The 15,145-nt window shown below is 40.1% G+C and overlaps 1 protein-coding gene across 2 annotated transcripts in view; it reads left to right on the top strand.

Annotated features, from left to right (window-relative positions):
* Ryk (receptor like tyrosine kinase) overlaps window positions 1-11,397 on the top strand; it is a 53,305-nt gene extending 41,908 nt beyond the window's left edge. For both annotated transcript variants that reach the window (XM_090323617.1, XM_090323619.1), the window contains exons 11-15: window positions 2,150-2,282; window positions 3,807-3,916; window positions 3,996-4,155; window positions 9,319-9,455; window positions 10,295-11,397. In XM_090323617.1, the coding sequence (XP_090179743.1) occupies window positions 2,150-2,282; window positions 3,807-3,916; window positions 3,996-4,155; window positions 9,319-9,455; window positions 10,295-10,406 (652 nt within the window). In that variant the 3' untranslated portion in view covers window positions 10,407-11,397. The remainder of the gene's footprint in view (window positions 1-2,149; window positions 2,283-3,806; window positions 3,917-3,995; window positions 4,156-9,318; window positions 9,456-10,294) is intronic.
* The last annotated feature ends 3,748 nt before the right edge of the window (window positions 11,398-15,145 follow it).

Below are 15,145 nucleotides of genomic sequence, written 5' to 3' on the forward strand. Positions count from 1 at the left end.
AGCAGAAATGTACAATAGAACAAAATCTAGATACATAAGGCCATATAGGATGATGCTAAATGAAAGGACCTCCAGGATATAGAAACAAAAGCCATATAATGTGTGATTATTGTGCTTAATGTACTATGTTATCTCTCATCTCTTTTGCTGTCCCTTGGTTATATGTGTACTTGGTTATTTGAAATTGGATAGGGAAGGGGGGAAAACAAGATGGGGGATGGGGGGAGGGAAATGGGGACCAAGACATGAGGAAGGGTATCAATGTATGTAAAGTAATACACCTTCTATATGGTGAATATAAGTTCTAGAATACTTTGCTTTTATATGCTTCAACTGAATGGTGAAACCTAGAGTATGATAATGTATCATGTGTTTATCTCAGCATATTGAGAATCGTTGGTAAATGATTTCAAAATATGATGTGAGAAAAATAAATACCACTGCATAAATTCAAAAAAAATTAAGAGTCTATATAGTTTTTGTTTTCTAGGAATTTTCAACGTAATGAGAAAGATGAGATAACTATGTAAAAAGTTACAGAACTAAGTTGGTGTGGTGGCTCATGCCTAATCCTAGCTACTTTGGAGGCTAAGATCTGAAGATTACGGTTCAAAGCCAGCAGACACTAAAGAATGAGAGATTCTTACCTTCAGTTAACCACAAGAAAACAGAGTAGTGGAGCTGTGGCTCCAGGGTAGGGCTGTAGCCTTGAGCTGAAGAGCTCAGGGACAGCACCCAGGCCCAGAGTTCAAGTCCCATGACCAACAAAAAGAAAAGAAAAATGTTACAAAACCAAATTGAGAAAGTGGCTTAGTGGTAGAGTACTTGCCTAGCATACATGAAGCTCTGGGTTCAGTTCCTCAGCACCACATAAATAGAAAAGGCTGGAAATGGTGCTGTGGCTCAAGTGGCAGAGTGCTAGCCTTGAGCAAAAACAAGCTCAGGGACAGTGCCCACGCCCTGAGTTCAAGCCCCAGGACTGGTTTTAAAAAAAAAAAAGTTACAGAGCTTTGGAAAATATTAGCAGTTATTGCTAGACATTATGAAAGGGGTTGAAATGTCTATATATGTGCTCCATAGAAATTAAAATAGGAACAAGATTATCTACATACTTGCATTATTTCACACATGGTAGCACCCTCTTACATTTGGTGGGATCTTCATGTTATAAGTATGAAAGCTAGGCCTGAGAGTCTAGGCCTAGCCTAGACAGTAAATGGTAGCATTTTCAAGTAAATTAATTCTAAGTCTTGTGTGACTAGCTAAGGACTTCTTAGCTTTTTTTTTTTTTACTGTTTCAGCCTCTTAAAGACTTTATGTAATTACTATTCTTGTCTGTGGTCTGGGTCATTTTTAAACAGTTGATTATAACTGAGTAGCTCACCCCTGTAATCCTAGCTACTCTGAAGGCTGAGACAAGGAAGATCACAGTTTGAAGCAAGCCCAGTCAGAAAAGTCAACAAAACTCTATCTCCAACTAACTAACAAAAGACTTGACTGGTAATGTGGCCCAAGTGATAGAGACCTCAATTCTGAATATTAAGCCAAACAAGACCAGGCGGCCCTGAGTTTAAGTCTCAGCTCTGGCATACATGCATGCGCTCGCACACATACATACCCACACAAAACAAAGTGTGATAATAGAGAGATGTCTTTTTTTTGTTTCTTTCTTTTTTTTTTTTTGTGGGTCATGGGGCTTGAACTCAGCCTGGGCATTGTCCCTGAGCTCTTCAGCTCAAGCCTACCAGCCTACCCTTGAGCAAGCCCCACTTCCCGTTTTCTAGAGGTTAATTGGAGATAAGAGTCTCAGGCCCTTTTGTGCCTGGGCTGGCTTTGAACCTTGATCCTCAGGAGAGATGTCATATTCTTATGTCCAAGTCATTTCTAAGTGCCTTAAGTGGTTTTTAAACCTTGTTAAACAGCTTGGAATAAAGACTTACTTACCAAGACAGCACATTTGAGAGCACATGAGCACACTTGTAAATCCGAGCATTTATAATAAAACTTTTTAATGATAAATGTATTGTTAAGAGTGTTTGGGATTTTATTTGTTTTGAATTGTCTTTATTATCCTTTTATTTAAAATAAGCCAATAATATAATATTTTAGATGTCATTTGCCTTTCTCCTAATTTCTTATTATTTTATAGAAATCTTCTTCCTATTACTCATGTGTGTATAGAAGAAGGAGAAAAGCCTATGGTGATACTGCCTTACATGAATTGGGGGAATCTTAAATTGTTTTTACGGCAGTGCAAATTAGTAGAGGCCAATAATCCTCAGGTGAGACATATTTGCCCAAATGCTAACTATTTGTAGTAATTTTTGATAGTATATTTGAAAGTATTACCTTGGATATGTACTGTTTTAAGATCTTGAAAAAGAAGCTAAAATCAAGGCAAAAGATATTTATAACCTGCTGATTTAGAGGAAAATGAAGATGGTTTTATGAGTCCTCTATTTTTAGATGTCTCCTAATTCTAAATCCCATTTGACTAGCTAAGGACTTCTTACGTTACACTTGGCTGGCGCTAAGGTTTTTCCTTAGCTTCCCTGTATGTTGATTCTTTACTACCTCAAACTGTCTGTAACACCATCTCAGCCATTCTCCTGATCACTCTCTTAAGATGCTTGTCCTAGGCCTTCTAGGTATGAGAACAGACTTTTCAGAGGCCTTTGGCTCATGCTGTGGTGATGGCTGGTGTTCACTGGAGATCGGAATTATGGGAGATAATTGGGTATCTTCTTGATATGCTTGACTGTAACATGCCAGCCATACATGGAATAGTTAGTAAAATGACAAGATTAAAGCTGTGGTTTGCAGCAAGTGGTTGGTCTGTAACCATCAGCAACCTTCTTTCTTAGCTTTCTTTCTTAGCTTGCAGTGTTGGCATGCATCTAGAAGAGCATGTCAGTAGACTTTTGTTAGCTTGAAAATGGTCCCTGAGGGATAATCTCTTAATAAAAACTGTAGTTTTGAAAGGAAAGACAAATTATTGCAAAATAAACATTTGAAATAACACCTTGAGAACACAGCCGTTGAACAGCTGCTACATATGCTTGATTTCAGAGAGACAGAGTATAACAGATGTGAAATGACAAATTTAACAGGTATCAAAATGAGAACTGTACTGAAACAAGTATGGAGATAAGAGAATCTATTCTTGGTCAAGATATAGGTTTTAGCCGGGCACTTGTGGATCATACCTGTAATCATAGTCACTCAGGAGACTGAAATCTGAGAATCACAGTTTAAAGCCAGCCTAAGCAGGAAAGTCTATGAGATGCTCACCTCCAATTACCCACCAGAAAACCAAAAGTGGCACTGTGGTTGAAAGTAGTAGAGCACTAGCCTTGAGTGAAAAAGCTCAGGGACAGTGCCTATGCCATTCAAACCCCAGGACCGGAAAAAAAAACCAAAAAACAATTTTTTTTTTAACTAAAGTTATGGTCAGGCTCTAGTGGCACATGCCTATAATCTTAGCTACTCAAGAGGCTGAGATTGAGGATCACAGTTGGAAGCCAGTCTGAGTAGGAAAGACTGTGAGCTGCTTAACTTCCAGAAAGCAGAAGTAGAGCAGCAGCTCAAGTGGTAGATTGCCACCCTGAGCAGAAAAGCAGAGGGACACAGCACCCACACCCTGAGTCCAAGCTGTAGTACTGGCACATAAAAAGTAAGTAATTTAAATTAAATGTATAGTCATAAAGGAGTATTTGGGGGTAGAACAGGCTTGTGGGATAAAATTAGTAGCCGTTATCATAAGCTTTGTACTGTCTTCAAACTTTGTCATTTTTCTCTTACCACAGGCAATTTCTCAACAAGACCTGGTACACATGGCTATTCAGATTGCCTGTGGAATGAGTTACCTGGCAAGAAGGGAAGTTATCCACAAGGACCTGGCTGCTAGGAACTGTGTGTAGGTGCCATGAGCTTGTCATTATCTTATTGGGTCTTAGGTTGTGTTTATGGCTAATCACAATATTTTTACTTTTCAGCATTGATGACACCCTTCAAGTTAAGATTACAGACAATGCCCTCTCCAGAGACCTGTTCCCCATGGACTATCACTGTCTTGGAGACAATGAAAACAGGCCAGTTCGATGGATGGCTCTTGAAAGTCTGGTTAATAATGAGTTCTCTAGTGCTAGTGATGTGGTAAGTCTTGGGACCCCCCAGATAGTACAGAATGAATATCCTATTTTATAATGCTTTGCCATTGTTGCACTTTTATGTTAAATCTAATGCTTCCCCCAATTTTTTGTTCAAGAAGCAAGTGTAATTAGTTGCTAATTGACCTGTTTACAGAAGCAATCTGTTGACCCAAACCATGGTCCAACATTGTATGTGATCTTACTTTATCCTCATAATTACCATGGGAGGGCGCTGCTAACCTCTGGTAGGCACTGTTATCCCAGTTTAAAGGTGAGAAGAGTGAAACTTAGCAAGGATGCAGTAACTGATTCTCTCCCTCTCCCTCCCTACCTTTTTTCTTTTCTTTTTTTGTCAGTCATGGGGCTTGAACTCACTGCCTGGGTGTTGTCCCTAAGTTCTTTTTTGCTCAAGGATAACACTCTACCACAGCACTACTTCCTTAAAAAGAAAAAAAAAATTTTCCTGGTAGTTAATGGGAGATAAGAATCTCACAGATTTCCCTGCCCAGCTGGCTTTAAATCGCAGTCCTCAGATCTTGGCCTCCTCAGTACTTAGGATTACAGGCGTGCGCCGCTATGTCGCTCCATGATCTGCTTTACATGTAAAACCTTATAGAATAATTTGGGTTGAAGTATCAGTTTAGACTTAAAATGTATCTGGTATCTCATAGAGTCTTTTATTTCAAAGTTTGTGTGCTTTGGGGATTTCTCTTTTAATAGTATAATTTCACTAAACAATAGACTAATCACTAGTTATATTCATTAGTGCACAGTCTTCCCCTATGTATTAGTTTCCACAGACTACTATTACAAACTTTTATAGTGGATTAAAAGAACAGAGGTTGATTAATGTACTCTGTCTTAAAAATAATACATTGCATCTTTATGCATCTTTAGACTTTAATAATTATTACTGGAAAGATCTCATAGTTCAGTATGTCAAGATTCTCATAATGTTAACATCAACTTTTAAGTTTTGAATTTAAGAAATATGTGTATAACTGATTTAAGTGGTTATAAATGTCTTTCTAGTATTATTCTAAGATAATGACCTCATCAGAGACATTCTTATGTCTGGATTGTTTTTATTGTCTTCAACAGATTTGGATACAATTATAGGGATTTTTTTTTTTTGGTATGTTGGGACTTTGTTTTCCCTTATTTGAAAATTTGATTTATATCTTCTTTGAACTATTTAGCTAATCATACTAGCTCATATAATACTACTATTAAGATAACTACCTCCTATTAACGGACTAAATGCAATCAGAATAGCACATTTGTTGGTCTTTTTATGGTATTATATTGTGTTATAAACCTTTTCTTGGGAAAAACAAGTCAAGGAAACACTTTTCCTGCTAATCTTTTTTTTTTTTTTTTTTTTTTTTTTTGCGGGGTTGGGGGGAGAGGATGGAGGGTGTCATAGGGCAACTCTGTCTCTGGGAGCTGTCTCTTCAGCTCAAGGCTACCTACCCTGGGCCTGGGTGTTGTCCTTGAGCTGAAGGCTATCATCCTACCCCTAGCGCTTCAGCCCACTTCCCTTTTCTAGAAATCAGTTGGAGATAAGAGTCTCACCTCTTTAGTTCCTCCCTCATCAGGTGTCAGCTTTCTGAGTAGCTAGGATTACAGGCTTGAGCTACCTAACCCAGCTCTTTCTTGCTAATCTTATCAGCGTGGCATATGGCAATGAAGAGATACTTTCTAGCCTGGAACAATTTTTAGAATATAAAAATGTCCCTTGAGCCTTTACCTTGTTCTTTTTGTTGATGTTAATAATGGCTGTCCAGGAGAAGGAGAATTTGTGAAGTGATCCCAAGCTTGCATCTGAAGAGCATTGCTTCTAATGTCCAGTTGCTCAGTGCCATCCATTGCTGTTTCCATAGCATAATTGAAGAATCCTTCAGATTTATAAAACACCCCAAAAACTAGTTGTTGGACTACTATGGTCTCACATAGAAAGCTAGAGACACCAGAGCATTTATTATTATTATTTTTTTTTTTTTTTTTTTTGGCCAGTCCTGGGCTTGAGCTCAGGGCCTGAGCACTGTCCTTGGATTTTCTCAAGGCTAGAGCTGTACCACTTGAGCCTCAGCACCACTTCCGGCTTTTTTCTATGTATGTGGTACCAAGGAATCGAACCCGGGTCTTCATGCATGCTAGGCAAGCACTTTAACCACTAGGCCAAACTCCCGGCCCGAGCATTTATTATTTTCCAAAGTACAGAAAACTTTTTGTTGTTGTTTAGGTTCTGAGTAGTTCTTTCCTTCAGGGTGGCAGAATCTATACATAAAAAATGTTAGATCTGCTACTTAAGTAAAGACATTAAGAAAAATTTAGAGGTAAAGGCTCTTTTTTTGACCTTAGTTTAAGATGCAAGAATAATTCTGGGCTGGAAATGTGGCTTAGTGGTAGAGTGCTTGCCTAGCATGCATGAAACTTTCGGTTCCATTCCTCAGTACCACATACACAGAAAAAGCAGGAAGTGGTGCTGTAGCTCAAGTGGTAGAGTGCTAGCTTTGAGCAAAAGAAACTTGGGAACAGTATTCTGCTTTCTAGACCACTGGCAGCACTACCACCAGAGGTAGCCAGATGGGCTCCTTGATGATAGGAGCTGCTCCCAAACAGGACAGAGTTAACTTTTCCATAGCTACTTGATAGTAACTGAAGATGTGAAAAGCAAAACTAGATACTGGTAGGGGTATGTGACGGACTAATGTGCTGAAATCAGCCTGGCATTTTAAGCTCTTAAAGTAGTAGAATGGAAATCTCTTAATTTGATAGCCTTAACTTCAGTCAGTACTATATTAAAAAGAAAAAGTATGTAGCACAAGGCACTGGTGGCTCACACCTATAACCCTCGTTACTCAGAAGGCTGCAATCTGAGGATCACAGTTTGAAGCCATCCCAGGCAGAAAAGTTCTCATGAGACACTTAACTCCAGTTAACCACTTTCAAAAACTGGAAGTGGTGCTGTGTCTGTGGTAGAATGTTAGCCTTGAGCAAAAAAAAGGAACAGCTCTCAGGTCCTTAGTTCAAGCCCTACAACCACAAGAAAAGAAAAAGTATATACTTTTTGGGCAATTCATAGCAGTTACATGTTTTTAGTGGGGAAAAAGTTTCATATCCTGTGGCCGGCAAAGTAGGGAGTTGAGAGGAAAGCAATAAGACTTTTGAATAATATTGTTGCTGGGCATTGGTGGCTCACACCTATAATCCTAAGCTACTCAGGAAGCTGAGATTTGAGGATCATGGTTTGAAACCAGGGGGGGCAGGAAAATCTGTGAGACTCTCTATATCCAATTAAGCACCAAAAAAAGCTGAAAGTGGAACCATAGCTCAAGTGGTAGAGCACTAGCCTTGATCAAAAAAGCTCAGGGAAGTGTCCAGACCCTGAGTTTTAAGCCCCAGGTCTGACACCAAAAACATGGTTCCTCTCTAAGTGTTCTCTCAATGAATGTAGCTGAAATCTCTCATATAACTGTGGAAAAAACAGCTTGACCTTCTTTCTAACTACGTCAAACAGAAGGAAATTATGGAATAGGTCTGTCTAGATGTTAAATGGCTTAGTTATCAGGAGATTTGAGAGAACAAATTTTCCACAAATCATCCTTGTCCCATTTGGTCATGAGTTTTCGTTTTTAATGATTGGTTAGACAGCATATAATTAATCACTGTTGTTGGGTTTTAAAGAAATGAACATGCAGTATAGCTTTTAGCTTGATTCTTTTTTGTAGTATTTTTAAATATTGCAGCCTTTGCTAGCAATACTAATATCCAAATATGGTGAACGAAGGGATTTTTTTTTCTCCTCAGTGCTGGAGTTTTGAGTGTATTAGGCAAATAGCTATATACTGAACTATGTTATATCCACAACTCAAGAGAATGTTACCAGTCAGCTTGTATACATTGTATTGTTACACTACCTGTGTGTAACTCCAGGTATTTCCCTACCAGTATTACTGAGCCCTAGCCAACAGGTGTTAACAATATCTCTACTGTCCATTGAGTTACTTTCCATCTATGAATGCCAACATTTTCTTGCCACTATTTCCCATTGTTTTTTCCTCCAAAATGTAATTTAAATTGTTTCCTCCTCCAGTTCTGCCACAGTCAGTAGACAAGAACGAGCCCACTCTGTCTCATGCAGAAGGAATGGAAACCTTTTTCACTTAGCCTTCTCTGTTTGTCCGTATAGCAAATTACCCACTCTGGAACTTAGACACTATTTAGAAGTTAAACATTACCTTACTAAGTACTGTTAGTAAGCTATCACAGAGTTAATTTTTGTTTGTTTTTGCTTTTTGGTGGGGGGGGGAGGAGATCAGTTGTGGGGCTTGAACTCAGAACCTAGGCACTGTGTTTGAGCTCTTTTGCTCAAGGCTAGTGCTCTATCACTTTGAACCACAGTTCTACTTCCAGTTTTCTGGTGGTAAATTGGAGCTAGGAATCTCACAGCCTTTCCTGTCCTGGCTGGTTTGAACCACGATCCTCAGATCTCAGCCTCCCGAGTAAATAGGAGTACAGACATGAGCCACCCGTGCCTGGCTCAGAGTAAGGTTTTAAAATGGGAAAATAAGTGGATGTAAGTACACGCTGCCATTTAGCTTTTATTAATTTAAAATAATTTTGATTCTTTTGTTTATTTGTATTGGTGGTGTCAAAACAAAACATGAGGCTTGAAATAATTTTTGCATTTTAAACAGAATAGAATACCCTAGTAGATGAAAGGAAATTCTAGTAGGTTCCAAGTTACTGGGAATGTTAAAATTGTATGTCCATCTACCTGTCCCCTGTCTTCCCATTCCTCCCAAAGTACACACTGGGTATTGCTCTACTAATAATGATAGTAGGTTCTGAAAGGCTAGACCCAAGCCTGATTGCTTGCCAGGAAGCATCCATCCACCTGAGCTATATGACCCCAACTCATTTGTTTTTGTTTTTTAGTTATGGTCTCAGCAGCTTTGCCCATGGTAGCCCCATACTTCAGCTCCTGCTTCCACTTCATAAGTATCTGATAATGTACACCACCATGCTTAGCCATAGACTTTGTTTATAAATACTCTCCGGCTTTCTTGAAAGTTAAGCTGGAGTTCTATTTCTGGCCTGTAGCTGTCTGTAGGCAGCCATTCCAAATGTCGTTTCATTGTACTGCTGCACTTTTTTTCAGTGGGCCTTTGGAGTGACGCTGTGGGAGCTCATGACTCTGGGCCAGACTCCTTATGTGGACATTGACCCCTTCGAGATGGCTGCTTACCTGAAAGATGGTTACCGAATAGCACAGCCCATCAACTGTCCTGATGAACTGTGAGTTGTTCTTAATCTTGAGTACAGGAGTTTTATTCTATCTACTATATTGTCATGAAAGAAAAAGAGCAGGTTTTCATGTTCAGACAGAATGTGGAAGCCTACTCTTTGAGGATATTGACACTTTAGACTTGAATTAGGCTCTTGTAGCAATCCACACTTGGACAAATTCTTTCAACTGTACTTGACATGTTGTATTTGTAGTGCATAACATAAGCACTACGGAGTAGTCTGAGGTGACTGTAGTGGAGAGAAAAATGACAAGAGTATTGTCAGTTACCTGACTTGCTTAAACAGACTTAGTACTTTCAGAGCCTTTTACATTGTCATCTTAACCTGCAGTTGATGCCTAGGGATGCTGCTTTGGGCTAGTGAGTGACATAATTGCTTCTGCCTCCTGCATTCATCACATGGCTAACCTTGCATATCATGGATATGGGTTGCAGGGGATGGTCAAGGCAAAGTAGCAGCTTTGTGGTATACTCAGGGTTTCTGGTTAGCACTTCCTCCAACTTCTTCCTCTCAGAACTTACAGGATGACACAAGTTATTTGGATTGGTCTCTGTGCTAATGTGAACTCAGTATTTGCTGAAATCTTTTGGTTACGATGTCTTGAAGGATTGAAATCCACACATGTTATCCAAATAATTCATTTTAGCTCCTTTTTCCATTGTGCAACTATAACCATGTATAACCATGTAGTAAAATCAATCTATTTTTAATGTTATCTTCTCTGTATCCACATTTGGGCAGCAAGCATAATTAACATCAAATTGACCAAAAGGTAGGAAGTGCTGTGTGATGATTATATGCCAGCTTTTCTATTGTTGTTACTGTAGATTTGCTGTGATGGCCTGCTGCTGGGCTTTAGATCCGGAGGAGAGGCCCAAGTTTCAGCAGCTGGTCCAGTGTCTCACCGAGTTCCATGCCGCCCTGGGAGCCTATGTCTGACTTCACACAGTCCATCGCATCAGAAGATGGCTGCCATGGATGCTTCGCATGTAACGCAGTGCCAGCAGAAGCATACTTGTCTTCCAGAACACCGTGCCTTAGAAATGCTTTAGAGTCAGAACTTTTTAAAGAGAAACTTAAAAATGTGGGATATTTTCTCTAAATATCACTTTTATTAGGTTAAACTGAAAGAGTTTTGTAAATTTTTTTGGCCAAAACTTTTTTTAAAGAACAATTACTTTGAACTAGGAGTGCATTCTTACAAAATAAACAATTTTTAAAAGATTATTTAGATACAAATATTTGGAATAGTTTAGTGCCAACTGCTTTTTATGTCTTTACTTCATTGAGGTAACGTAGGTGACTCACCTTTAAAGTTGATTTAATATTTTTATCACTACTTTTGGGAACGGTTTGTCTTCAAGATACAGAACTTTTCTTCAGAAAGGAAAAAACATCTTAATGATGATTTTCATTTGGGGGGGAAGGTAATTCGAGGAAGAAAATCTAGAAGAAAAGGGCATTTTTAAAAGTGCTTATGAGAAACAAACTGACCTTAACCTGAAAAATTGTTTCTTTTGGTTTAGAGAAAATGAGTTCTGCTTTCTAAGAGGAGCAGGCCCTGCGTTCATCACATCTTTAAAAAAAAAAAATTGTTTTTAGAAATTAGCTTTCCTGTGAGCCAGAAGAGGGTAAGGTTAGTAGGAAGCAATGGAAACTTTATTTATTTTTATTCTCTGGGAAAAGAGACAGTGCAGTTCCAGAAAGTGAAATCATGTTTCTAAGGTTAAGATTCCCTTTTATTGCACCTAGAATAGTGCTATGCACAGAGTGGGTGCTTGAGTTTGTTGTGGGGTTTTTGTTTTTGTTTTTTAAATTTGTAAAATGGTCATTTGTGTGCTTATCTTCAAGGCTGGCTTAAGTGTAAAATTGTTTTATAAAACATTTGAAAAATTAAAGGATTTGTTTTATAGTATAACAATGTTGAAAATATTTTTGGTGTTTCTTTATAGGTTAAACAGGTGACATTCTATAAAAGAATTACTGCTTAGAGTAAAAGAGTGACTACAGAACATAGGAAGCTCTGACCAGCACTTGTGGAATGAGGGAGGATACAACACAGCATAAACCCAAAGGGGTTCAGACTATTTGAATGGATGTGGTTGGACCAATGCATGAGAGAAGTCACTGGCTGAATCAGACTGGAGCTGCTATGGAGTTGCTTAGTCTGGGGAGCAGATGGTGGACATTTGGTGCCCTGAGTGTTGAGGTCATCTGCGCAGCCCGAGAGCAGGCTTGTCTAAGGAGTCCCAGCAGGCCACTGAGCATAAGCCATGTGCAAGCCCATTTGAGAGAGCCTGGGTATCTGCACCAGCAGGACATCAGTCTTCTTAGAAGGGCTGTCAGAAAGGCTATTTCTATTAAAAGAAGTTAAACATTTACTTTGTAATATATCATATGAATTTATTAGACTGTATTTCCATTCATGGGAGGTTCACATTTGACCTGACACTAATTTATGTACTCTGCATCTAAAGAACACTTAAGAAGTTGTCTGTTTAACTCAAGAGAAGAAGATACTGTGCTAGAGACTATGATGGACTTAAGAAGGAACCGGACAGGGGTCCTGACTACAGAAAAGCACCAGAGTTAGTATCTTTAACAACAACAACAAAAAGTTCCTCTAGGGCTGGGAATGAGGCTTAGTGGTAGAGTGCTTGATGAGCAAAAGCAGCTCAGGGACAGTGCCCCAGCCCTGAGTTGAAGCACCAGGACTGGCACACGCACGCGCACACACACACACAAATTTCCTCTAGCCCCAACTTGTGTCTAGCCAGAATGGCTTTGATCTGACTAATGTCATCCTCAGGAAGTACCATGCTCAGTAACATGTGTTTTGAGTTTTGTGTTGGAATTTCTAGGCTGTGTTCCTCTGGCCTCTGCCCCATTCCCATCCCCAAATGACTTCACTGAAAGGTGAGGGGCAGCTTTGCTTAACTTGACAGGAATTCTAGGTCAGCTTGGCAGAATTGTCTGGTGGTAAGTGCTCCCTATTGGCCTTCTCACTGCTTCTGGGAAAGCAGGAAAAGGAAGAAAGGAGCCTGGGCTGCCAGACACTGTGGAGACCTGGATTGGCTTCATACCAAGGGGTTTTCCCTGCTCCACCTTTGCTGGCCACTCCAGACCTCTTCACATTCCTCAGCTTGCTCTGTTGCCAGCCTCAGCCTCCTTCTTGTATGTTATATTGCCCACTAGAAGGACCTTAGCTCCCTTCCCACAGGATGTGACACTACAAGTATATTTAAACAATGTAAGATTTAGAAGCAGATATAAATATTAGTTTTTCCATAGCTACTTTGCATAGCATTGTTTTAAAGATGAAAAGATTGTAACCAAACTCTTTTACTAGTTTAGGAAATAGGAGTAGGTACCACTTCCCACACAAAGGGAAAATAAGGTCTTTCTCAAGTTGTTTTATAGAAGTGGGTATGCTTTTTTAGAAAGAGATTTATTTAATAACGACTAGCATTTTAATAATAAATACCTGTCAAATGAGTACACTTTGATTTTATTTACTTCATTCTTTTAGATTCACGGACAGATTATTATTATTTGGAGCATAGTATTCAAGGCAGAAAAAGTGGCAGGAGGTAAGATTCCAGAGGGAAATGGCCCATGTATCATGAGGGCCCCATGTTAAGAAGTTTAGACTTTGGGCCGGGTGCGGTGACTCATGCCTGTAATCACAGCTACTCAGGAGGCTGAGATCTGAGGATCAAGGTTCAAAGCCAGCCTGGGCACAAAAGGATCTGAGACTCTTCTCTCCAATTAACCTCTAGAAAACGGGAAGTGGGGCTTGGCTCAAAGGTGGTAGGCATGAGCTGAAGAGCTCAGGGACAATGCCCAGGCCCAGGGGTAGGGTGCTAGCCTTGAGCTAAAGAGCTCAGGGACAGCGCCTAGGCTGAATTCAAGTCCCATGACCCACCAAAAAAAAAAAAAATACTCTGTTGTGGAGGTGGTAAGTTGATAAAAAGGCTTCCATTGGGTGGAGATGTTGGGCACGTTCGTTTTAGCAATGACAGTGGTAAATTACTGTTGCTCATGTAATTGTGACAATACTCCTGTGGACTTAGCTTCCCATTTATATCCTAGACAGGGCACACAAATAGTACACAGTTGAAGTGTGGTCATAAGTCATTGGTCTGAATGCCTACCTTGCAAGAATAGGCAGGAAGAGCTGGCAGTGTCTCTTACTGGTAAAGTATAGCCTTGAGCACAGAGAGGCGTAGGGACAGAGCCCAGGCCCTGAGTTGAAGCCCAAGACTGGCCAAAAACAAAACAAAAACAGGCAGGATATTTTAGTAAACTCTATTTGTTAGTCTCAGTATTTCTGATGATGCAAGAATGGTACCTTTAATTGGGAGTGAGAGGTTGATTTGCAGCTTATAAGCCTCATTAAGAGTTGGAAGCCCGGGCCGGGAGTTTGGCCTAGTGGTTAAAGTGCTTGTCTAGCATGCATGAAGACCCGGGTTCGATTCCTTGGCACCACATACATAGAAAAAAGCCGGAAGTGGTGCTGAGGCTCAAGTGGTAGAGCTCTAGCCTTGAGAAAGTCCAAGGACAGTGCTCAGGCCCTGACTCAAGCCCAGGACTGGCAAAAAAAAAAAAAAAAAAAAAGAGTTGGAAGCCTATACTGAGGGAGACTTGAAAGGAAGTTGACCAAAACAAGGGAAAGTAAAACTCATTGTGGTTGGCCACAAGGTACTGCCCTGGTTGGTTATGATATTTTTCTCTGTAAATCTGGTTGGAGTGGAATCGGCTGTAACAAATAGATTAAAGGAATGTTTGCTTCTTTCTCATATTGCAGTCCAAAGGAAGGAGGGTTGCATAGGCTATTCATCTCCATCACAAGTTTCTTGAGGCTGGAAGTGACTGACAGATTACTCACGGATGATCTGAAAGCCACGATACCCACTAGAGATTTTATGCAGGGCTGGGGACTACTTAGACTCTGTCATTCCACTTGTTCCAAGCAGTAAACGTTTTCGGTCCTCTGAGAAATGAAAGTGTAATGGTCAGATCCATGTTGGCATCAGAACATCTAGTTAGCGTTCTGGGTGAAGGGGCTAAGGTCCTGTGGAAGCTGATTCACATAGTAAGAAACACACTCTGTCTTTGAGCCCACAGCCCTAGCCAAGTGTTCTAAAGTAACGTACACTTAATCAGAACACCAAGAACACCTCCATTATGACACTTAATTATTATTTAGGATGGATTACAAGGGTTTATGGAGGTGGAGAGCTTGGTGCCTTCTAGCTGTCCCTAGGCACCTCTACGGCTGTACCTTTGCATGATGAGCGTGACTGTCACAGCTACTACACTGACAGTGGTAGTCAACCATGGACGATGGTGGTGGAGGCCTGTGACCTGGGAGGAGACCTAACAGGCCTCTTACCCTGACTCCTTGGCTGGCTCTTGGGTCCTGGACAAACCCTATGACCTAGTTGTCCATGTTTAGAGAAGGTAAGTGCCTCCTTACTTGGATTATTGATAGGATTCCATCAGTAATTCTATCAGCCTTATCAGTAGGATTGATGTTGATTTGACAGTCCCTGAAAGTAGCCCAAGAACCTAGTCATGTGACATGTCCCAAATGATAGGAAGGTAGACTCTCAAGGCATCCTCTTTATCCAGACTCAAAAAAGTGGGCTCCACATAATAAAATTTGTATTTGTTAA

This window comes from Megascapheus bottae, chromosome 32 (assembly GCF_031878675.1).
Source record: "Megascapheus bottae isolate mThoBot1 chromosome 32, mThoBot2.hap1, whole genome shotgun sequence".
Classification (NCBI taxonomy): domain Eukaryota; kingdom Metazoa; phylum Chordata; class Mammalia; order Rodentia; family Geomyidae; genus Megascapheus; species Megascapheus bottae.